General features: G+C 41.1%; 1 protein-coding gene across 1 annotated transcript in view; it reads right to left on the bottom strand.

The window, feature by feature from the left end:
* PRKCA (protein kinase C alpha) overlaps nt 1-24172 on the bottom strand; it is a 145652-nt gene that overhangs the window by 45115 nt on the left and 76365 nt on the right. Inside the window, 5 exon segments of the mRNA XM_032706569.1 lie at nt 32-188; nt 10179-10307; nt 10996-11046; nt 11049-11080; nt 11082-11107. Of these exon segments, the coding sequence (XP_032562460.1) occupies nt 32-188; nt 10179-10307; nt 10996-11046; nt 11049-11080; nt 11082-11107 (395 nt within the window).

The raw sequence follows: 24172 nt of genomic DNA on the forward strand, positions 1-24172 counted from the left end.
AAGATCCTGCAGGAAATGGTGTTAAACTCACAATGTGAAGGACTCATTCCAGTCCGGATTCAGAGTAGAGCGGATGGTTTTTGTTTTTTGTTTGCTTTCATTCTTAGGGTCTGGGATGAGCTTCAGTTTAACATAAGGATCTGAGAGTCCATTTGGATCCATGGGAATGAGGTTTTTTGCTTCTCTCACTGTCAATATAAAAATAAAAACCAGCTCGTTTGTACAGGATTAGACATCGCTCATAAAACGCAATAACATGTCAAAGCAGAGTTATTGAAAGCTGCTGACAAATAAATAAGACGTGAAAGCCACTTGTCAGACTTGGCATGGAAGAAACTCCTTGCTGTAAAGTGAGGTTGTACAGGGTGATATTTGTCAGAATTGTAGAGAGCAATGACAGGAGAGGAGTGATTCACAACCGACACGCAGCTCCCAGGCAGCGTTTTCCTGCAGTGGAACGATTAAACACCCAAATCCATCACTGTAATTTTTCTAAGCAGGTACCAACTCTTTGTGCTTTTATTTCCTCATCAGTCTCAGGCCATACAACGACAGGACTATCAGCCAAAAGCTGTAAGGGCAACAGCCAGATCACAATGGATTTCAGAGGGTCCATTATCTGATACGAACCCCCTCTGGAAGGTTTTGAACACTAAATTTCCCCTGGATTCACAGTTCATCAGCTGTCAGAGGGAATCCTTGTGAGCATTATGTCATGATAGCAACCAAAGGAAAAATACAGGGAAGACAAGCTAAACTTCAGCTTCACAAAAGCCTTAACGTTCTTCAATTTTTACAATGTCAAAAGAAGAAATAAAGTGAGTTAATTTATCTCATGTTGTTCCTGATCCCCAAAGAGTGAGAGACCCCTCAGAACCCGCAGGTCAGAAGTGCAGGGGAGTGAAATATTCAATGGAAGAGCAAAGACAACACTGCCCTCCCTCTTGTAGCCATGTGAGTAGCATTTATACATCATGGAAGGTTTTATTCTGCTGCACCCTGGAAGAAGAGGTGAATTTTCCTCATGTTGGGAAACCCCATCCCACCCAAACCAACTGGGATAAAGTTGGAGAGGGAAATCTGGAGCTCACAACTGGGCATCAAAAATCATGCTGGGAGCAGCAACCTCTGGGCTTGTTCTGGACAGCTTTTATTCAGGAATTCCTTTGTGGCAGCCACAGTTCAAGACTGGAATTGTTTCTGGAAGGATGACTGCAAGAAGCTTTGAGGGTGACATGGTTCCCAGGGGATGAAGGAAGCCAAGCCACCAGAGAGATTATCCTGGATTGAGTGTCCTCAGCTTTCATTCAAGAGGGCTTTTTCAAATTCATCTACCTAACTGCAGAAATCTAAAAGGAAATTTAGGAAACATCAACCTTTAAGCCACTTAATATTTCTTGATGGAAAATATTTCCTACAAAAATTTGAATTTTAGAGTCAGAGCTAATGCAAAGAAAGAAAAGAAAAAAAACTTGTTAGATCTTCAGCAACAGGTAGTTACTGTTTGCTCAAGGCATTCTTCTCCTCTTCCCCCAGATTTAAATGGCATTTTCATACTATAAATAAAAAATCCTTCCCGGGATTTCAATCTGTTGTTTCCCAGCATGGAGGCTGAAAGGCATCCAAGGAACACAGATATTATTTTCATATATAGAATAAGAAGAGGACAGCTTTTGGGCAGCAGGTTTTTATTCTTGTGCTTTACTAAAGGCCAGTGGAATGAAAGATGGTGGTGTTGACAACACCCCTGTTGTAAAACAGCACTGATTTATAAACCATGGGATGTTCTGCTCCATTTCCTACACACCAGGTGTATTATCAGGGTGATGGAACCAGCTCTGGGCTGACTCTGTCCTTGCAGGGGATGGAGAGAGTGTTTTAGTGCTCATTGTGTTTTTCCAAAGGACACAACTGCCAAGTGCAAACCTACTCCTGAGCCCCTGTGGCATTTGATGCAGGATGCAGAGGGAAATTTTCTTTTTGGGAGAAAACCCACCAGTGCAACAGGAGAAAAAAACATAATTTCAAATAGTTTGACCTGCTCTGTTTATTTAATGAGAGATTATTAGGTGTGGTAGAATAAGGTGGAAGGAAGAAACACCAGACCTAAGTGGTACCTTATATCCAAAATAGCTGTGGGAAGAAGGCAGTGTCCAGTGATGTGAGCTACTGATTTGGAAGACACTAGTTTATTTGTCAAGATAATTCTCATGCACTTTACTCTGAGGTAAATTAATCAAGGAAATTAGATCGTGGCTGGAAATGAATCACATGAACTTGACCCAACAGTTGATACTGATTAAGTTTCTTAAATTTGTGGTTTTAAAACTACAGACAGAAAATGCTTATGGGTTAAAATTTTAGAATAAAGTGTAATTCTGTTCACTAAGTTTATTGCTCAAATAATTATATCAGAAAAAAAAAAATCACCGTGTTTTAAAAGAAGAGAACAGAAACATGTATCTTTCTTGCAAACCCTTTCATTTTTAGTTTTCCACAATCCCTGTATGAAGCTGACAGGGCTTTGTAACTGAGGAAATGACAGTTTTCAGGCCAGGAAAATTGTTTCCACTCTCGTTTACTCTGAGTTTGCCCTCTGAGGGCCTTCACACCCAGTGGTCAGCGGGAAAACCATTTGTTCTCAATCCATGAAAAAAACCCAATCCACCCAATATTAAAATTTAGCACGCTGAAAGCCATCTTCAAATACACTTCTGAGGAATAACACTGAGATTAAATGACTTATTTTAGCTAAGTATTTACAATCCCAAAGGGACCAAGAACCACAAAGCGAGTGCGGGATGAAGTGACAGCTTTCAGTGCAAGCTGCTCTCTCTTGTCCTATATTTGGGGTTATTTTGGCTTTTTTTGGTTTTTTTTTTTTTTTTAGTCTTCTTGTGCATGGCTCTTGTGACTGCACTGCCAGGTTTGGCACATGAGCTGTTACTTCAAAATCCACGTTCTCATTCTTTTTTCCTATCCCGTAGTTTGACATAAGTGAGGAGCAGAACTCTCCACATGTTCTACAGCTTCCCAAAAATACACACTGGGAAGTTTGTCACTAAAATCCCTTGAACAAAATGGCTTTAATTTGAACATGGTATCTTCAGACTCAGCTTTTAGGTTTCAGTTTTACCTGGAGAGGCTCAGTGTAACAAGCAGAATTTTAAGCAACAGGCTGGGTGGATGCAGAGACATCCTTGGAAGCTCTGCCATGGAGAATTCCCTGGAGAAAGCCATCACTGACCAGCCTGGATAAACCTGCTGAGCCTAGAAAACAACACTGGCAGCAGGAGGCCACGGCAGCATGTGTAACATTGCTTCTTTCTTTTGCAGCACACACAGAAAATGGAAAAAAAACCCCCCTCTAAATATAAGAAAGAGAAGCTCAAAGATTAATTGGGAAGGAAAGATGCAACATGTACTAAATACAGGTTGCAGACAAAGTCATTATCTCCCTCCTTGTTTTAAGATATCTGGCCCATTTGTACTTTTGTCTGCATAATTAATACCCTTAGACATTCTTTTCCAACTGACTTAGCACTTCTTTTCCTGAGGAAGCAGCCTGATGATACTTGTGCTGAATGGTGCTTATAGAGAATTAGCATCCAAGTGGTCCATCTCCAAGGGTGCCCTATTTTTAACAGGATGGGTCAGGTTTCTCTAAGAGAATTGACATGAAAAAGAGATTTCCCCTCCCCACCAAAGGCACCATCTCTTGTGTGGGAGTGAAAAAGTGAAATGAAAAATAACCCCCTGAAAATAAATCAACTTAACTGTGGCTGAGTGGTGCCAGAGCTGTAATGACAGCCAGCAATCTCTTACTGCTTGATAATTATTAGTTAATTAAACTCAACACTGTGCTAGGGATGTTACTATAAATGAGAGATGGTTGAAGTGAGGTGGAGTATAACATGGGCACGAACCTAAATTATAATTTGTTGGTTTTCTGTTGTAACTATTAAGGATGATAACAATCTCTGTACTGAGCAAAGCAGCTGCTACAAGTTAAATTTTCCAACATTTTGTCCAGACTGGACTCTTAATGGGGACTGAGAGAGCACACAGATGAACAGACAACAAAGAGAAGTATATACTGGATTTTAACAAATCCCACATAGCCCAGGTTTTCCTTCTAAAAACAGAAATAGGGAAAAAATGTGCCATTTTCCTCCTTGTTAATGAAGGAGAGATCCTAAATGTCTATTCAGCAGAAAATGGAGACTATTTGATGACTGTCCTATGGCTCTTCTATCACGTGCTCCTTCTAAACCAGCAGCATCCATCCAGGAGCCATGCCTGGAACTGGGACGCCCACTTTCCCAGGAATAGTATAAAGATATAAGCAAACACTGATCTTGTTCTTAGGTATTCATACTTTAAATAAAAATCTAAATAAAACAGAGTGGGCTGGCAGAGAACAACTGACATTTGATGCAAAGAAAAGAAATACAGGCAGAATTCTGAGGAATTAAGGGAGTGGATGACGAAGCCGAAACTTTTTCCATGAGATTGGATAGGTCAAGCCATATGCAGTTATGGATTTATAGCTGCTTGTGGCACCATCAGATAAAATTAGTCATGGGGATGAATAAATAAATGTTTCTGTCCCTAGAACAAAGCTGGATGATTAGCAGCATGAGTTTACTCAGTTCCTTTTCAAGTGAGTCACAGCTACCTTTTTCCTGAATTCCCAAATGTGGATAATAAACCAGTTTAGTGATCACAGCAACCACTTTGTGCCAATCTTTTACCCCCCATGGGCAACTCAGATGAGCAGAAATCTCTCAGCCACATGCCAATAACTGCTTTTAGAAGACAATCTCAGTCTCCAATGGTCTGGCCTGGCACAATATCCAGAGAAATGAAGGAAAAGGGAGGCTGTTGTTAGCTCCAAGAGTTAGCTCCAAGTTTCTGTCTTCACACAATAAAGCATTAGTAAATTATTCCATAATTCTCACTGCCTCCTGAAGAACATTCTAGCCCAAATCCCAGTGATTTTCCCAGTTTTCAGATGACTTAGGTGAGTGACAGAGGATCTTGTATTCTCAGCCAAGGAACTTTCTCCCCAGTTCCTCCCTGCACTCCCCTTAACCACAGTTCAAAAGATTTACCCATTACTGAAAATAGTCTTTCTTCCAATTTGTGAATTTGTACTCCCTGTATGCAAAATCCAAAGCTGCCTCCAGAACTGCTCAGCTTTCATTAAAGATTTATTACGAGGTTTTAATAAAACTCACTGAGTGCTTCCTTTCTGGAGCTGGTTGTGACTCACATGTACAAGTGACTCCGAAAGCAAATCCTGCTTTTCAGACAATTTCCAGTTTCCATGCAGTTCTCATCACTAAAAGGGCTTTCAGATATGAGACTTTTCTCTATTTCATAAGTACTCCCCTGCCCAGGTAACATTTCTTTTCATGTCCCTCCTGAGCCCAGTGCTCCCATTACTGGAGCCCTGAAAAATGGCAATATAACGAGGCCCTGCACTGCCCAGGAGATGTACAAGGCACAGATGATTCATTTCCTTGTCTGGAACAAGACAAAAAATGAACCAATTTCGCAGGACACTTTATTTCTCTCTATTTATTAAGATATCCTCTCCTACTAACAAAAAATGTACCATCGTCCCTAACGCCGCTTCCCAAGTTCTTGTGCCTGCAATAGGTTCTCTGCTTTCAATTTTAACTGGAAATCTCACAGGAGCAATTCTATTTTATTTTTAAAATAAGATTATCTTTGTAAAAGTTATCATTAAGCACCACTGGGTAGGACAGCTGCTTAATGAAACATAAATCTTAACACAAGATGGATCAAATCGTCTGAAAAAGGATTCAGACCATTACATTTCTAATTTTATCTGTATATACACTTACCTAAATATATAGGATTTAGTTAATATTTCTGTATGCATGTAGATGGCCATTTATGAAAAATTAATGTTCTTTTTAAATACCATGCATTGCCTATTTCTTCATGGTAAAGTAAATTTAATGACTGAAATGGGAAGGAAACTTTCTGTTGTTATCAGGGCTGGCATTGCTAAAGGCACAGCTTTTTCTGTAATGACTGCAGCAACCCTGCAGGTTCTGGGAATGTCACAAAAGAGATATTAGTGAAGCAAACCATGAGATCCGTGTTTTTTGAGACATTAATAATGTCTCCCACATGCAAGCAGTTATTTGGGATCACTTTATAGGCATTTGGTACTAAAAGCTGGTCAAATATTGAGAATATTCCCGTATGTTCCCTTTAAAATCAGTCGCAGATATTAGGAAGTCAATGCTAACAAAGACAGACACTGACCTAGAAAATCATAAGTAAAATTATTAGAGTGGGGAGTGTGTGTGTGGTAAGACCTTTTAAGGAAACAATTTTTATGAGACCCTAGAAACGTGCCAAAATTCTCCAAGTTTGTCTCCCCAGTTTGTCTGGGCAGAGGCTCCTGCCCCAGTTGTCCCCAGCAAGCAGCGTGACAGGCCATTAATATGCAGAGCCAGAAGGTGGCTCAGCATTCACACACTCCTAAATAATGTGGAGAATGCACAGTGGGGAGCACAGAACTCCCGGGGAGGTTATTGTTGGAGAGCCTGCTCTGTGCTCCCAACCTCTGCAGGGATCACTGCCAGCCCTCCTCTCCTCCCAAATGACAGGAGCATCACTGAGGAATGAAACCAGATTTTCTGTATTCTTGAAGCTTAGAAAAATAGATTTAACTCCCCCTCTGAAAACTCTGGGCTGTGTCTATGTGTGTTTTAACAAGGTGCATTGGCTGCCAGCAAGTCACTACCACCCTGTCCCTAAATTGGTTCTTCCCTGTCAGCTGCTGTCACATCCAACTCCCAGCCACTCTCAGGGCACAGTTTAGGGTCCCAATAACATGGCAGCTTTTTACAAATCAGTGCACCAAATGGGGTTATTTTTCTCACACAGGTTATTGTTCATTCGCTATAAAAATAATCCCAAATATAAAATTAAAACAAAAAAATCGCAACTGTGATTCAACCACCTACAAACTCGCCCTGAATTGTAAGATGGGTCAAGAATTAAATGTAAGAGTGAAAAAACTTGTAGCAGGAGGAAGAAAATTCAGTGCAAAAAGCAGAGCTTAAGAATAGCAAAAACTGCTTTATTATGCCTAAGAGCAAACCCCCCACGTCAATCCAACCTATGAAAGGGTCACGAACTCAGTGATTTCAGAGATAAGCAATTCGAGAGTTTCTATAAAAAGAAAACTACCCCACTGATTTACTTCAAGTGCAATAAATTATTAATATTCAATGCAACTCTCAAGCAAGCAGCTCAGCCATTGAAAATAAACCAGTGATGTTTAAGAACTTCAACGAAATGAGCACTGAGTGGGGCAGATTGAGCAGCCCTGGCAAGATGGTGAGTTTTGGCAGAGTGTGCCAATCCAAAATTCCTACTAATTTGTGAGGAAGTGTTGCAGGGTCTCTATAGTTCACACAGAAAAACCTGCATGTCCTTGTTTATGCACCTGGATTGAAGATCTGACCCAGTTAACTGGAATTAAGTGTGTTTATACATAGAACTGAATCATTTCCACCATTAGTTCAATTCAAAACCTGCCAACTTGGAGATTTTAGATAATCTGACTGAGCCACTGGCCAGCCCCACCTGGCAGAACCCTGCCTTGCCTCCTTCCTAGAATTCACTGGGGGGAAAAAACCTCAGTCCTATTTAAAACATTCCATCAGGAATATGTCCTGGCTGGGACTGGGAGGGTTGAGGTGCCCATGGCAGCGATTTGCAAGGTGCCAACCCCAGAGCACGTCTCCATCGAGCAGCACAAATGTTTTGCATGACATCAAGGCTGGCTGGGAGAGAACCAGCAGGAGCTAATTAACAACCAAAACAGGATGCAGAGCAGAGATATTGAGGAATTCAGCTGGAGCAGTTCAACACCTACAGAGTAATTCCTTTGAAAAAGATTCAGACTAGGGCTCAAACCAAACAGCCAATCATCGATTATTTTTCCTGCTGTTCCTAAACCTCCTGGACACTTAATTCACCCCCTTATCACCCCAATATCACCCCAATATCACCCCCCCAGGCAGTGATATTGTGCCTGGCAGCTCTGGGAACTGTATATTCTAACAAAGGTTTTCTCAATAAATATTTTAGAAGCAATGACATTCTGGGAGAAAATTTTTGCATAGCAGTGTGTCCGTGAACTACCTGACAACTGCTAATTTCCTTTTCAGTTAAACATGCACAAAAGGCACCTGAAATGTCATTTGGGCTTAGTCTGTATGGCATTTTTTTTATTGAAAGAAACAAAAAAGCAGCTTACTTTCAGAACAACTGTCACTTTCATTTAAAGAAGTTTTCTGAAAGCTTGGAAATGTTGAGAAGCCTCAACCACAACAACAGCCCTGTAATTGTTTTATACATAACGAGGTTATAGTAAACATTTTTCTTGTTGTCCAGAAACCTACTTAATTGTAGGATGGAAATGTTTTATTTATAAACACAACAGAAACAGCATTGCCAAGTACCCTGACACCAAAAAGAGCAATGAAGAAAACCTAAGAAATGTCTGTACAATTTGACCACATTCATATCTCAGAGAAGACCTTTTCAAATAAAACTGTGAACTAAAAGAATCCTTGTTTGTGTAATCATTTTACAGGGCCTCAGTACCACAGAGACTTGTGACAAATGTTTTTGTCCCTAAAAGGATTACAAACCCACCTGAATCATCAGAAAATAAGCACATGTTATTTGTCAAATTATGTGTATTACAGCAGAAAGTTTGAGCCATATTTAAGAACCTTGCTGCAGAGCGGCCTAGAATATGCAACATTACATTTTGTCACTTGGATGATTTTCAATTAATTCTCTCTCATGGTACAATTGCTTTTAGAAGCTGCATCACCATCTCTGAAATGCCTCACCACTTTGTGAAACCACCTTCTGTTAATGACAGTACCTTGGACAAATTTCCCCTCCCACGTCGACAGGAAGCGATTTGAAAAGTTAAGCTACAATTAAGCACCACTTGGGATCTGTTCTGATCCTTTCTAACGAAATTTTATCCAACTTCTCCTTTTCAATGCATTTTACAAGGTCTGACAGGAGAATATGGAGGCATCTGGATTGAGAGAGAACAGAGCCATGGAGAATACAGTGCCAGGAGGAATATTTGCTGGCTCAGTTAGCAGTGAAAATTCAGGGTGATGGTCTCATTTCCTTTATGCTGACCACGAGGGGATGGCCTCTACGGGACTCATTCCCCAAAGAGGAAACAGAGGTGGAAGAAACATCCTTTGGTGTCTAACAGGCTCTATCCTTTCAGCTGAGCCACACTGAAGCCACACATGACACTCAACATCCACGGGTTGCCAACAAGCAAGAAATGTCAAGAAACATCAGGGAAAACCAAGGGGCAGAAGTTGAGATGGTCTAAGAAACCTCCTACTCCAACCTGGTGTAACTTTGGCCTTGAATTGACTCCATTTTACTACACCAACCAGGCATGATAAAGCACTGGACCCTGTTCTGGATACACAGAATTTTTTCTGCAGCTTCAGCCCCGGACTGGGTCGGTGGGGTGTGGGGGTGTGCAAGTCTGGGTGTGCACAACCAAAAATTACTCATAAATTCTGGGGAGAAACCGTTCCAAGGAAAAGAACTGCCACCCTCTCTTTCCTTCCTTTCTCTGCCTCCTCCCCATCTTGGTAACCTCAAACTTAAAGAATGTGAGAATTATGTTTTTTTTTTTATTTTATAATTCACTGGGAGCAATATTTGGGATTGAATCCAAGTTGCCTTTGTTTATTCAATACTCTGAAATACAGGAAACAACTCCCTAGCTGATGAAAGTTAGTGCATCTCTTGTGTTCTGAAGATGAGGGGGAACTTCCTGACAGATAACCACCTACGAGCTGCTTTCTACATGAAAAAAAAAAATGACACAAAAGTGATTTTCTAACTAATATTCCAGAGGTTTTAAAGTTATTACTACAGCTTTCATTTTTCTATTTATTTTCATGAATCCCAGTTCTTGATTCCAAGACACTTCGTATGAAACCCTCCACTTCTGAAGGGAAAATATTCCATCAGTGGCTTTAACACACCAAGATCTGACCAAGGCACACAGACCCACAGTGGTTATAAATGCCTATAAAATCTGAAAAGTTCCAAAATGAGCTGTTTACCTGTTACTTCCAGTTTTTCACCAATGACTTCAGCTTTCAGGTAAATCCTTCCCCTTTTCTCTGTGTGGTCCATGCCACAGAGGCTGGGGACGTTTATCACACATTGCTTATGAACGTTCATGTCACAGGCTGTGGAGACAAAAACGGTTCAGACACCCATGAGGAGCCAATAATTATGATCACAGAGCAAACACAGAGGAAAGTGAAAGTTAAGACTAAATGCTTAATTGTTGGCCAGACTTTCAGATCACAGCTGGATGGTTTTCAACCCAATGACATGGCTACAATCTTACAATACATTCTGCAGGGAATAAAATAATCTACTTCAGAAACCTAAACATAACCATTAATGATGTGCCAGGGAAAATAAAAGTGAAGCTGGATAAAGACTTGCTGGGAATATGACTAAGAAAAACAGAGCATTCCACGTCAGCATCCCCAATGAACGTGAGTTTAAATTGATTATTAGATTTTCTAGCAGGACACTTCCAATACAAATTAAATACAAGGAAAATAACTGGACCTTGGCTACAAACTGAACTGAATTTTCAGTCTTAAAGGTGTATTCAAGAGGCTTTCTCAAACTGCCACAGCAAAGGCTCTTCAGCCACATCAAGCTGAACGTGCTGCGTTCTCAGTAGCAGAGGTGATTTTCATTAGTAGATCATATAGTACTGAATACCCACTTGAAATATAACAGGACTATAATAGCTGACATTTGAAACACTGTTTTCCACAGAAATGAAGGAAGAGGCTGTTACCCAGGGTTTCCACTCACTTTCTAAAACCCTCTTTTGGTAACACAGAAAACCTTCACTTACTGTCACATTCATCCCTTGGTGCAGGAGCCCATAAAGGAGGGACCCACGTGGTCACAAAAGGTGGGGCTCCCTAGGTGTGGATCTAAATTTGTGCTTGCTTCTGGGATCCTGGAGGGAAAAAAATGGACACAACCTTTATATATCACTTCAAATACCAAAAACTTTCCAGCTCTGCAGCTTATGCTGCAGGAAAATACATTTGATTGTGTAGCTTGTTCCCTGACCCTCAGAGTGGTACCTGCATTGGCACAGGCACATCTGCCTCAGTTCTTAATTTTCCTCTGCTTTGTGTTTAAGAGTGAGTCAGCTCAGAGAGCACAGCCTTGTTCCATGATTTAAGCTGCACTAAAACTTCACTTACTGACTTGCACAAGTACATGAAGTTTAATGACAGTGTTCAGCCCGTGGCTGAAGTGTCACAGACCGTCTGTCTGTTTACAGTGTGTCCTTGTCACCACACAAAATACAGCAGGGAAATAACTGTTAATGGGCTGTTCTGAACCACAGTCAAAGGGCTGGAAAATCAGCATCTTACAGAGGGGATCATCTTGGAAACCTGCAACTTTATAATCTACACTGTAAATGGAAGGGAACAACTTCTAACTTGACATGCAGTAAATATTTTACAGACACTGCTGTTCCCATCTGATTTTGACCAGAGAAACTTATAGAAAGGACATTTTAGCCACCAGCAGCTTGGAAATGTTTCCTAATTTAGGACCAGTGAAAGGGAATACACTTAAATCACATTAAATGTGTGACACATCCAAAGAATTTTGCTGTTGCTCTAGGGGTAGAGATCCTCTCTGGAAAACCAAGACACTTATATAAAAGGAATAAATCACAAATTCAGTATGTTCACCCATTCCACACACACCAGGCTGGAGATGTGCAGTGCTCAAACAAAGGGGGCAACAGCCCTGTCCTGTGCACATCCTCTCCATCCTGACATCCCTGATGGCCATTTCCAGCCCCAAATGTGTTTTAGGTCACAGCTACCACTGCCCAGGTCTTGATCAGGAGTTGGGAAGAGCAGCAATTCTTCATTAAAAAAGCACACTGGGGTTTGAAATGAATCCTTGCTACATTATTTTCAGAAAGATCACGGAAATCATGAAATGCCAGGTCTAAAACATCCTCGACGAATACACAGCTGCAAAAGAGACATGAAAATGTTTTTCTTCTGATTACATTTGTATTAATATGCCTTTATATTGGATAAGAACTGTTAAACTGTCTTACAAATATACTGATTTTTCAACTTCACCTGCCAATCAAAAGCAAAGCCCAGCATGTAATCCAAGATGGAAAACCTGGCGGTTCTGTCTTCAAAAGGCAAAGATTCCTCCAGTAAAAGCATTTTCTCAAGAAACCTGAGAACTTCTAACAGTAATTATCATAAAAATATGACTATGAGAAGGCAAAATCTTGCCTTCATATTTTAATATTTTGCCATCTTACCCTTTGTGAAGGTTTTTTGTGTTTTGAGAGCATTCTGCATGTGAATTCATTCTGGTACTAATTCCAAGTTTTACAATGAGTCTATAACCATTATTTTTTCACTGCACAGGAAGGAATTGTACAGCATCCAGGATAACAAGTAAAGACTTTACATTGGGAATTCAAATGGAGACTATTTCAATAGCTCTGCCTGTTACACAGCCCGAGATATGAAATACAAGCTGCTAACAGCCGTATTTATTTAGTAAACACAGTTAACCCACATGGAGTGACATCCAGGGCTCCACAGAACATCTGTTTCATTATTTATTAAAGATATAGCAAAGGGCCTCGTGGCACAGGGTCATGGGAACGTTGTTTTACAAAAGGGTTCTCTGATGGCTCTGTGACTATATGATTCCAAACAATTTAAACCACAGTTGGGAAGTGAATTCTTCCTTAAATTGTTTTGTTTAGAACACAGGAGGGGACTTGTTGCCTTATAAATATATCCACTTAAGCATTACTCTGGTAAGCACATCTGTGGCTGAGAAGGACAATAGCTTCCAAGAATGACACTGAATAAACAGAGTTTTAAAGTTGTGTTTAACCTCTGATGGAAGTGGTATTTATGAGTATAAAGTAAATGATACAGAGGGGAAATTATTATAGTGAATGTCTATTAAATACATTGAGCCTGTATATTCTCCTGAAATGATATAACACTACCAAATAATTTCACTCCAAACAACAGGATATCCATGTAATTAAGTTAAGCAGGGGGTGTGTGGGGTTAAAAACGTTGTGACACGTAAGGACAGCTCTGCTGCTCTCACCACAAAGCAACACGAGCTCATGTGCTCCTGTCCTAATTCAATGTGACTCCAAAATGAAATAAAAACAGTCACAGGAATAAATAAATCGAGTTGATCAAACTTTGGAGTTGGCCCTGCATGATTCATTATATGTAGTTATGATTCAAATTACATTTGCTTTCTATAATGAATGTCCCTTTTCTATCCTTATATGAAAGTCCCTACTGTAGGATGTTTCAAATGAAAAATTTATTATGAATTAATTTTTTAAGGAGTAGCAAGTAAGTTCTGACTATTATTATTATTATTATATTATATGCATGAAGTCATTCCAGGCAGAGCATAATATAACAGGGACAGTGGAAAACAGCGCCAAAACTACTCCTGAACTGGAAACTTTGTAAGAAACCTCTTTCAAAAAACCCTTTAATACATCTACACAGAAGAACCTAAAAAACATTTAAAACCTACAAATAAGAGAGTGCACTCTTCATCAGTATTTAATCCTATTTTCTGTTTCAGTCCTATGTTTTTTGGTTTTGTTTTGGTAAATTGAAGTATTGAAGACAACTTTATTTTGCCACCAAGTCTGAGAGAAAGCCAAGAGATCACTTCTACCCATCACAGATGATAGAACCTTTTAATCTTATTCTTATATTAACGGGGATTTTTCATGCACTTACAACTACCCTTGAATCTATAGTTTGCATTCTAATTACAAGCAATCATATTAATAATAATTAGTACATTGCCAGTACTAATTACTTACATTAACAGCAATTATTTTATTAGTTGTTAACACTTCCCAGTGTTAAATATGCATTAAGGGACTTATGTGAATCATAGAGGAAACAGCATCATCTTTACTACTTTCTGGCTAAAGGAAAACTATGGAGCTAAAGGAAAGCTCCTGTAAATTTTCTTCAAATATGCCCTTTTCATCGATGTAAACTTTCAATAATTCCCAAAGCAGAGCTGGCAGTCCCGTTTCATAGTAAACACAGGGAGCCAAGCCAGGATATGACAGATGAACTGCCAAATAATGGCTGCTATTTGCAAGAGAATTGAACTTTGCACTAAACTTGGCATAGATTAATTGTGAAACTCTAAAGGGAAAACCCACTTCTGCTTCCAAAACCCGTCAAAGTTATGGAGGGGGAAAGTGGCAATGGGAAAGCAATGGGAAAGCACTTGTTAAGCAGTGATGAATGATGTGCTCTATTAAAATTCATGTTATTTTCATGCTAAAAAGTGAATTCTGAGCTATGTTAAGACAATCCCCCATTTTGGTAAGTAGAACTGAATGCAATACAGCATAATTAAATGGGAAAGGAAACTGGGCAATCAATATCAGTGACGTTTAAATATTTGTCTTTGAAAAACCCTTAAACTGGCAAAAATCTGGCCAGTGCTCTGCAATTTGACTACTTTAGAACAGACTGGGGTCAGAGCCTGTAATGACATATAGGGTGCAGCATCCCTTTAAAGGTGAACAGCAACTGGGTATCTATAGCCCACACAGCTCTCAAAAAATCAGAATATTATTCATTAGTCTCAAAGCAGAGACAAGATTGCACAGAGAGGGGCAGGCCCAGAGTTCCAGTGCCCAGGAGATCTGGGCTGCACGAGGTGGAACTATCAGCAAAAACCGAGTAGAAACCTTTAAAAAAAATAAATTATGAGTTTGCAGAAGTGACTCCCCCAGCCAAGCCAGCTCTGGGTCTGCTCTGAGGAGTTCCTGGAGCTGGGCAGGAATCCAGGCAGGAATCCAGGCAGGAATCCTGCTGCACTCCAGCAGAGGGAAGCAGAAGAACACGGAGGCATCTCCCCAAACCACAGGTTTGTCCCTCTGTCCACTGCCACCGAGCTCTGTCCTGCCCACTGCAGCAGCACTGCCACCATCCCTGCTCCTGCCTTTGTTCAGCACAAATGAATCCATTCCCTTTACTGGAGAGCCATGGAAAGCACCCCCCTGCGAGGAGCCATTCCATCATTTTTGTGGCTCAAAGGAGGGGGTGTGCAATAATTGAAAGCTCCTGGTTAACCAGCAGCACATGTCAAACTGTGCTTTAACACATCACAAACCAGCTTATGAGCACTGCATTTCGGAATTCATTCTAAGAGCTCCCTTTTGATTAGGATTTTATTCCCCTTGATAGCAACACCGAACCCGCTATCATTTCGCAGCCATTAAATCACCACATTGCTTTTAAGTATAAATATGCAAAAAACCCCACTTTGGTGCTGTTGCACCAGTGGAGATTTTACATTCCAAGCACATCATATCATCCCTTGTCATCTTTTCATAATATACAACTTGATGGTGACACCAGCTGCGTCCCCAGGAACACGGATCCACCTTGTCCTGGGCTGATCCCACAGCGTGGGCAGCAGGGAAGGGGGGATTCTGCCCCTCTGCCCCCCTCAGGAGAGACCCCACCTGCAGAGCTGTAGAGTCCAACAGCAGAAGGATGTGGAGGTGCTGGAACAAGCCCAGAGGAGGCCACGGAGATGCTCCAAGGGCTGGAGCCCCTCTGCCATGGAGCCAGGTTGGGAGAGCTGGGGGGGCTCACCTGGAGAAGGGAAGGCTCCAGGGAGACCTTAGAGCCCTTTCAGTGCCTAAAGAGGTTCCAAGAGAGCTGGAGAGGGACTTTGGACAAGAGATGGAGGGACAGACACAGGGAACGGCTTCTCACTGCCAGAGGCCAGGGTTGGATGGGATATTGGGAAGAAATTCTTCCCTGGGAGGGTGGGGAGACCCTGGCACAGGTTTCCCAGAGAAGCTGTGGCTGCCCCATCCCTGAAAGTATTCAAAGCCAGGTTGGACAGGGCTTGGAGCAACCTGGGCTAGTGGAAGGTGTCCCTGCCTGTGGTAGGGGGTGGGACTGGATAAGCTTTTACTTAGTTCTTAGGTTAAAAGGTGTACAGGGAAAGAACCCTTAAAATATCCAAATTACTTCACTTAGTCAAAAGAAAAAAAAATTCCTAAACCTCAGTAGCATGAACTGTGGTACTGCTCGTGTTTCTGCTGAAAACAGGGGTGACCATACATTCCATATATGCAAAAAAAATCCAAATTGTTACAAGAGATACGAGCTCACTGTTCCTCCTCACCAGCCCCAGAAGACTGGCAGGTGTTTTCCTCACTTTAATACTCAGCCTTTAGACATTTCCTACTGTGACAGAAACACTGAATCCTACATCTTTCTCTGTCCCCCCTCCAAATGTCTTTAAAGTATGGATTGTAAGGAACTCTGCTCCAGCAGATCAATGAAACCGCTGCAGTTTGTACCGCACATATTTCACTTAAAATAGGTTTGACTTCCCCAAGCAAATATCAAGTTAATAAAACATATCTAAGAAGAACCCAGCGTGGTTTTCTCTCCACAGAGCCAAATCCCACATTCATCCCACGCTCTCCTCAGGCAAATTTCTGTTTCAGTTATGAAAGTCTCCCGAATCCAGCTTTTCTAAACACCTTCCAAGCAGCAACCACAATATCCAGGACCCCACTCAGATCCATGTCTGTTTGAGACACTTCCTTCTGTTTGCTGTTTATTTTCCTATTGAGATAAAACTATTGGTTGGTGACTTATTTGCTTGGCACCTTAATTTGAGAAAGCAGCTTCAACCTCGAGGAGCTGCAAGAGCCAAGGAGCCAAATGCTTCTACTGGAAATAACTTCCAGGGCTTAAAATATGGTTTCTAAGATCAAGATTCAGGAGCAAGAACAGTCAAAACTCCTTGTGGAACTGGTCACCAGCTTTGTTCTTCCCTGGCTGAAGGAGACTGAAAGCAAAGGCCATCTGAGACTCTTGGGAGTTATTAGGACAATATCACTTCTTAAAAACAAGTTATCAGGTGCTTAAAGCTTGTTTGATATTTCACCTCTCACAGCCACAGCATAGGGAAGTATTATTGCTTTCAGGAAAGACTTCTACTGGCTGAAGAATCAAAAATATCACAGAGGGCCTGAGGGTGGACGGGACCTCTGAGACCCCCGAGCCCAAACCTGGCTCAAAGCAGGGCCCACTACAGAGCAGTTGGGTTTTGCAGATGGTCATGGGGTTGCTCCTCCCCAGCAAGATTCCATGGAGCTCCAAATCTACCTGCCAAGCACCCAAAAAACATCTCCTATAGGTTGAGATATGGCTCCTAAGAGCTCCTTCCTACAGTGGAGGAGGAGAGGAATGACATGACCAGGATGCGAAATCACACACGGACTCTTTCCAGGAATCCTACCTCCAGGCAGGATTTGGAGTGTCAGTGTTTGGAATGACTCAAAGGAATAATTTGGACAAAGAATTCATTGATTCATTCACTCAATCCACTGACATCTGCAGGATGGGAAACCCTAACACAGTGGTAGGTGTTCAGAGCAGAAGTGGAGTTTATTCAACTCCACAACAGCAGTGTCAGGGAGTGGTGGGATAAGAAAATGAAGACTAAGGAAAAATACAGCTAATAAAACCTATGTACATTAGTCTTTAAGGTTGTACAACAAGGATGCAAGGGAGGAGAGAAGAGATGGGCTCTAATCCATGCCGGATTCCAGAGATAAGGGAGGGAAGGAGCCCCGAGCTCCTGCACACACTGCTGTGCAAACACTGCTATGCTCCTGGCAGACCTGCACCAGCACCTCTGGAAGCAGCTGCACTACAGCAAGGTCAAAATACAGCCCATTCCTGCCCGGGTTCAGGGGTAGGAATGACATTCAGAACTGAAGACTGACTCTGAAGTGCTGTAGAAGAAAAGCCTTTCATGATAACAAGTGACAACCCAGCTAAAAATAACAACAAAAATCTCTTTTCCTGTTGCTGTTACTAAGACCACTTCTATTCCTTATGGCTCTGAAAAGAGTTAAGAGGGTTCACAAACAGAAAAAAATTGTATTTAATTAAAACTAACAAATTTCAATCAACTGTTTCTTCTCTACACTGGTATAGAAAGAGGACAACTTGAACACGGTTCAAAAATGATTCAAAGGCCAATTTTTCAGTCCCCTCCTGGAATTCACAGTAAATTATTATTTTTAATTAAAAGAAACAGGTGGTCATTGAATAAACTGCTTTTGATTGCTGCCTTTTGTTCCTGTTCTTCTTGTATAGAATAGAACTGATTGAGTTGGCAAAGGGAGAAAGAAGATCTGCATGACTGTACTCCCAGGGATTTGTAATTTCCTAATTACTAGAAAGACAGATAAATTCGGAAGGGACTTGGTGTTTACTGGCTGTTTTTTCTTCATTCTTTTTTAATGAAGAAACTGCAGGATAATTACGCAAAGTGCATAAACAAAAGATCCTGTTAGAAAATGATTCACGAGCAGGAGAAACGGAGAAAGATTTTGTTTCAGACACAACTTAACATCACATTACCATGTGGAAATAATTTCAATAAAGACAAAGTCCAGGGATCTGGATTCAAAAGGAGTACTAGAGAGACACAGCTGCATATGGCTTGCTTAAAACCCCTAATTTATTAGTTTTAGTATTTTGTCATTTGTTAATTAATTTGTCGAAGATGCACTTTTCAGCACAGAACATCCTTTACACCTTGAATGCCTATTAAAATACATTGTTTAAAGAGATCAGCTGGAAAAAGTAATTTTAACAAATTCCTGCTGTATAGGAGAGTATTGATATTGAGAGGCACAATATGGTGAATTGTTCAGGATTCCAGTTACATTGTAGTTTCTGTGCTTCCCAAAAGAGCTGCAGTGTGGGTTGGGTGCAGTGCATCATTAATGTAATAAAGGATTTAACACCAACAGGTAATGTTGTCTGTTGCCACTGTGTGACAGCAGGTTGCAAGAGAATTATTTTACATTAACATAACAATAATTCCTCATCAGTTCCTAAATATTTAAATATATTTCTGTACAATACCTCCTCATCAGTTCTTAAATATTTCAAAATATTTCATTACTGGCCAACTTGTTCATGCTAGAGATGATATTACTTATTTTTTCCCCCCATTACCCTCAGCTGGAGCTCCTAATATCCTTTCTTTCAGTCACTGAAAGGGAAAATGGAATAAGAAAGGCTGAAAAGCAACTTCACCTGAAATGTCCCATTTCCCTGTAAGAGCAGCGACCCCGAGGGCAGAGGTATCAGGTCAAGCAATCCAACATCTGCTGTCATTTGAGCACTGTTCATACAGGGAAGTGGTACATATTTATCCAAGAATGAGGGGGAAACAGGAATGGCTCCAGACACCCTTTCAGAAGCAATTACAGCCCAAAGTCGAGTTCACTGTTGGCACTTCAAGGCTTCAAAAAGCATCTTGGTGACCCCAAACTTGCTGAGTGCTGACAGAAGCCAAAACCCAACGAACTCAAGCTCTTACTTGTAGAGCCAAACCTGCCCTCAGTTAGTTCTGTCTAAGGTGGTTTGAACAAAGGTCTCGACAACATATGAAGTGACAGATTTGAGCACAGAACCATGAGTTGATTTGCCAAAAAAATCCCCGAGCGAAGGAGCAGCGGCGCTACGAGCGCAGAGAAAGGGAGGCAGTTTGCTGAGCTGCTGCTCTTCCTCTGAGCTAATTCAATATGCAAGGCCCTGAATAATAACTGGTTTACATTTCCCACACCTCCGTTTTCCCCTCTAAAATGGTGAGGAACCCACCAATTTATAAAGGCACACCTTACTTGTTCTCACTAAACCCTTCTGCACCTATTTAGGCAGCACCTTCTCTTCTTCCCACCTCCCACAGCAGCAGCTGCACGCTCCAGCACACTTCCCAGGAAAGACACTTCTATGTCTGGATGTATTGCTACCAAACAGGAACATGCAATATCCATATATACAGCAGCATATGGTTCAAAATCTGCAGCCAACCCCACTAACTGCTGTACAGATTTGTTTGTGGAAGCTGAGCCCTGCGGGAGGGTGTTCCCTGCACAGCAAAAAGGAAATCCAAGGAGAGGTTGGTCTGTCCCAAGGAATTACACAGGATCATGGAATATCCTATGATACACACCCCAGAGCTCTGTTTCTCTCCTTTACCTTTAGTTCAAGTTAAAAACTGGCACGTACATCCTTGTGTTTTTGGACACACTTCACTGGAATCCTGCACTGATACCTGTAAATCACACCCAAGCTAACAAATGCATTTAAAAATTTTCCCGTCCACTACAAAATGACTCATTTGTTTATTCTGGTATAATGGCAAAACTGTGCTGAACTGAGCAGAAAATCACCAATTTTTGAAAACTCTGAGGAATTTTTTGCTTCAAAATCAGTCAGAATTTCACAGCTCAGCCACTCCCTCGCACAAGAACCTGTGGGCTGTCCTGCTGCTCCCCATTTGACAAACTTTATTAGAGACAGACAAGAATTTGCAACACCCAAGCAAATTGCCTTTAAAGTTACTCACTGAATAATTCATTATTGCCTGATATTTTATACATTGGTTAAGCACCAAGAAAAAGGCAGGAAGGAGGGTAAAATATGCATAATTTAAACCGACTGTCTCATTTCTGTTCTTCATCTCAGCTCTGTCATTTCAGAAGTACGAACATTAGTACCTATAAACCAGGCAGATATTTCACAAAACAGGCAGAAGTTTGCTCTCCAGAGACAAAAAAATCCCATGGAATGATTGCACATATGAATGATATAAATGACTGCAGGATTTCCTTCAAATATATTTATCTCCAAATCCACACCTCAGTGTGAAAAACGCTGCTCTCAATAAATCATAGCCAGGATCCCACCATGGAGGATACTCAGGCACAGAGTCCTTGAATGATCTTTTACATTGTATAACCACTGAAACACTATTTATTTCTGCATTGAACAGATGTTTTTTCCATATGTCTAAATAACCCTTCTTCAGAAAAGTAACTCAAGCACATTAGATTTTGCAGACCAAGGAATACAGGCATCAGACTTGTTAGTATTTATAGGACATTTGGTATCTTTTCTACAGCAAATTCAGTATCTTCTCTCTGGAAAAAGTCCCTATTCCTACTCCTCTGAGTAAAATATAAATAGGCAGCTAAGAGGGGATGTGCAAGATGCTCTGACATTAGGTTTTGTACTCGAGTCCTGACCTTACAATGGCAGAGATCCCAGACAAGCCGTCTAGTCCATAACATTTTTCCATGGCGTTGTAGCAGTTGCTATTTATTAGCTGGTTAAAAACTCAGAAAACAATACTGAAACTTGAATAAAAAGTTTACAGCACCCAGTAAACCCCTGAGAGAATGACAGGCTTTTAGCAGAGCCTCCTGATTTGCCAGCTTTTGGCAGCTCTGTTTGTGTTTTAAACCCCAAACCCGATGCTACTATCAGGGAGAAAAGTGTTTCACTGTTCCCACAGCTGAGAGCACACTCAGATTAAAAATAAGAACTGACACAAATCTGCTGTCCCTTGGGCAGAATGTGACCCTTTTGAGGTTTTCTAATCAAAAATGTGAACGCAATAAGGACTGCTGTAATCACACCAGGGCTGGAAGCCCTGGAAGAAGGATTTCCTCACGGCTGCCGTTGCCGTTGCTCCGGAGGCTGAACGAGCCTCAGCTGCTTCACAGCATCAGGGAAGGTCCTCACAGCATTTAGCAATGAATAATAAAATCAATGAATATTTAATGTCTGGCAATTAACTGTGCACTGTTCAAAGGAGGAAAAAGGAAATACAGAAAGGCTTCACCGAACCATTTAGTGACAGTGCAACATCCTCCTCCAGCCTCGAGACCAACCCACAGACAGAAGTTCCAGTAATAAGCCTTTTTCCATCTCCTTCTTTAATGAGAGTGTTTTTCTCGAGGCTGTTGATGGCAGAGGAACTTCCCAGATTCCACTGAAGGCTGTGGCTTTGGAAGGATGCCTGCACAGAAGCCCTTTGCTGGCAGAGTGCTTCCAACAAAGGGAAGGCGAGTTTAGACTGACTTTTTATTTGTCAGGAATCACTTGTGGGTGAGAACAAACCTCAGCACTGAACACCTACACCAGGGCACCATGAACCTCTATAAATACTTGGAATTGGGAACATGAACCAAGGCCAAACTTTCCAACAACTCTGATTGGAACAGTTCTTGAGTTTACAGGTCAAGGAAGACCCTCCAGGGCACATTCCTCTTCCTCTTCTCTGGCATGAGAGGTCCCAGCCAGTGGAAATAAATGGTGTCCTAAATGCTGCTGTGCATGCCATCCATCCCTGATAAAGTTCATCCTCCTGAGTGCTACCAGTTCTGTTTTACATGGAAAACGTATATGCAAGAGCAACAGGCAAAAAAAAGAGTGAAAAAGAAATAAAAAGCTTTAAATGTAATAAAAAGAGTAAAAAAATACGTAGCTTTTTTTTTTTTTTACATTTTTTTATAAAGGGGAATAGTTGTGCCATTTTGGCTCTATCCTGGTTTTTGAGGTTTTTTTTTTATTTAAGATTCAGTCACCAAACATGTCCTAGGAGTCCCCGCAATGACAACTGTAATTACAACTGTAATTAATTTGCCAACACGAGGCAAGTCAGGCTGGGCACTTGTCTGCTCATTGCATCATGTACCTCTTAGAGTCAGTCTTTAGCTGGGAGCTCTGCAGGCTGATATTTCCATGGAGGAAAGAAAAAACTGGAAAGACCTTCTGTTGTGTTCCTAAAAGGTATTACAGAGCAATGTTCATCAGGATTACAGAGCAGCATTCTGGAAAATTGCTTGCATGTATAGCAGCAGAACAAGTGCATTTTTCCTCATCTGCAAGCGATGTAATTTTTTAAAAGAAGAAGAAGAAAAGAAACTGCTCTTCCTCTCTAATCCCAATATACAGATTAACAGAGGCTTTTTCCTAGCACTGCCGGCTAAGCCTTTGTGAGGCTGCATCCAAAACAATTATTAAAATTAATCCCAGGTACAAATGGAGTTGCACAGTATTAATCTTGCTGAAAAAAAAAATCTGACTTGATAAACATGTAGAAGACTGACACGAGGAGCAAAGGACAGAAAAAACCCCAATCTTTGCAAACCAGTTTTGCTAGAACTGGTCAGGTGATGGGGTCACATGAGCATTCCTGCTGTCACTCAGATGTCCATCTTTCCTTCTGTGGTGGCCACCTTGGCAACATTTTGGACACTGACAGCCTACCAGGAAGAAACTGGAATAAAGTCAAGATGTTTCTTCAGTTGAAGGTAAATCTAAATATAAAAACCCGGGAGAAAAATCCTTCCATAATTGACTACCCCGTGTGCACAACATGGAAAAAACTGAAATGCAGAGCAAATATCTATGAATTGGCAGCCAGAAATTACATTGTGCCTTCAAGAGTCCTTAAGAAGATTCACTTCATCACAGAAAAGGTCTCCTCATCATTAAATGAAACAAACCCAAGGAAACAATAACACATGCCCTCCAGATGAACTTTCATATTTCAAAGAAAACAAACGGTCCCAGATAATACTTTTACAATGTACATAATCTGAGTTATTAGATGGCAACATAATGCAATTAGCATGACGTGGCTTAATGCTCACATAAATCCTTCTGTTACAGCTGATATTGAGAATTTCATACTGAGGAAAAAATACATTTCCCGCATTGTTCCTCACTGGGCCTTTGGCTTTTGATAAAAAATACATTAAGGGATGAATTTCAGGTTTGCACTGAAGGCTTTATCTGTTCAAAAAAAAATAACCATGTCCTGCATCAAGCAGGCAGAGTGTTTTTCTTCCTATTATCCCATGGATTGCATGCCTTGCACAACAGAGCTACAGTTATGGTGCAAAATGTCCTGTAGTCCCTCTGATCCAAGACTAACATTGAGTATCTCTTGATAAGAGAGGCATGTGGTAAATCATTCCTTCAGGAAGTGGAGAGGACAGAACATGCCAAGATGTAGGACTGAGCCTCCTGTGACTGCCACAATCCTGATCAGATCCATGGCACGTCCATCAAATTCATGGAGGGGTTGTAACAACAGA

Source organism: Chiroxiphia lanceolata, chromosome 19 (genome assembly GCF_009829145.1).
Source record: "Chiroxiphia lanceolata isolate bChiLan1 chromosome 19, bChiLan1.pri, whole genome shotgun sequence".
Classification (NCBI taxonomy): domain Eukaryota; kingdom Metazoa; phylum Chordata; class Aves; order Passeriformes; family Pipridae; genus Chiroxiphia; species Chiroxiphia lanceolata.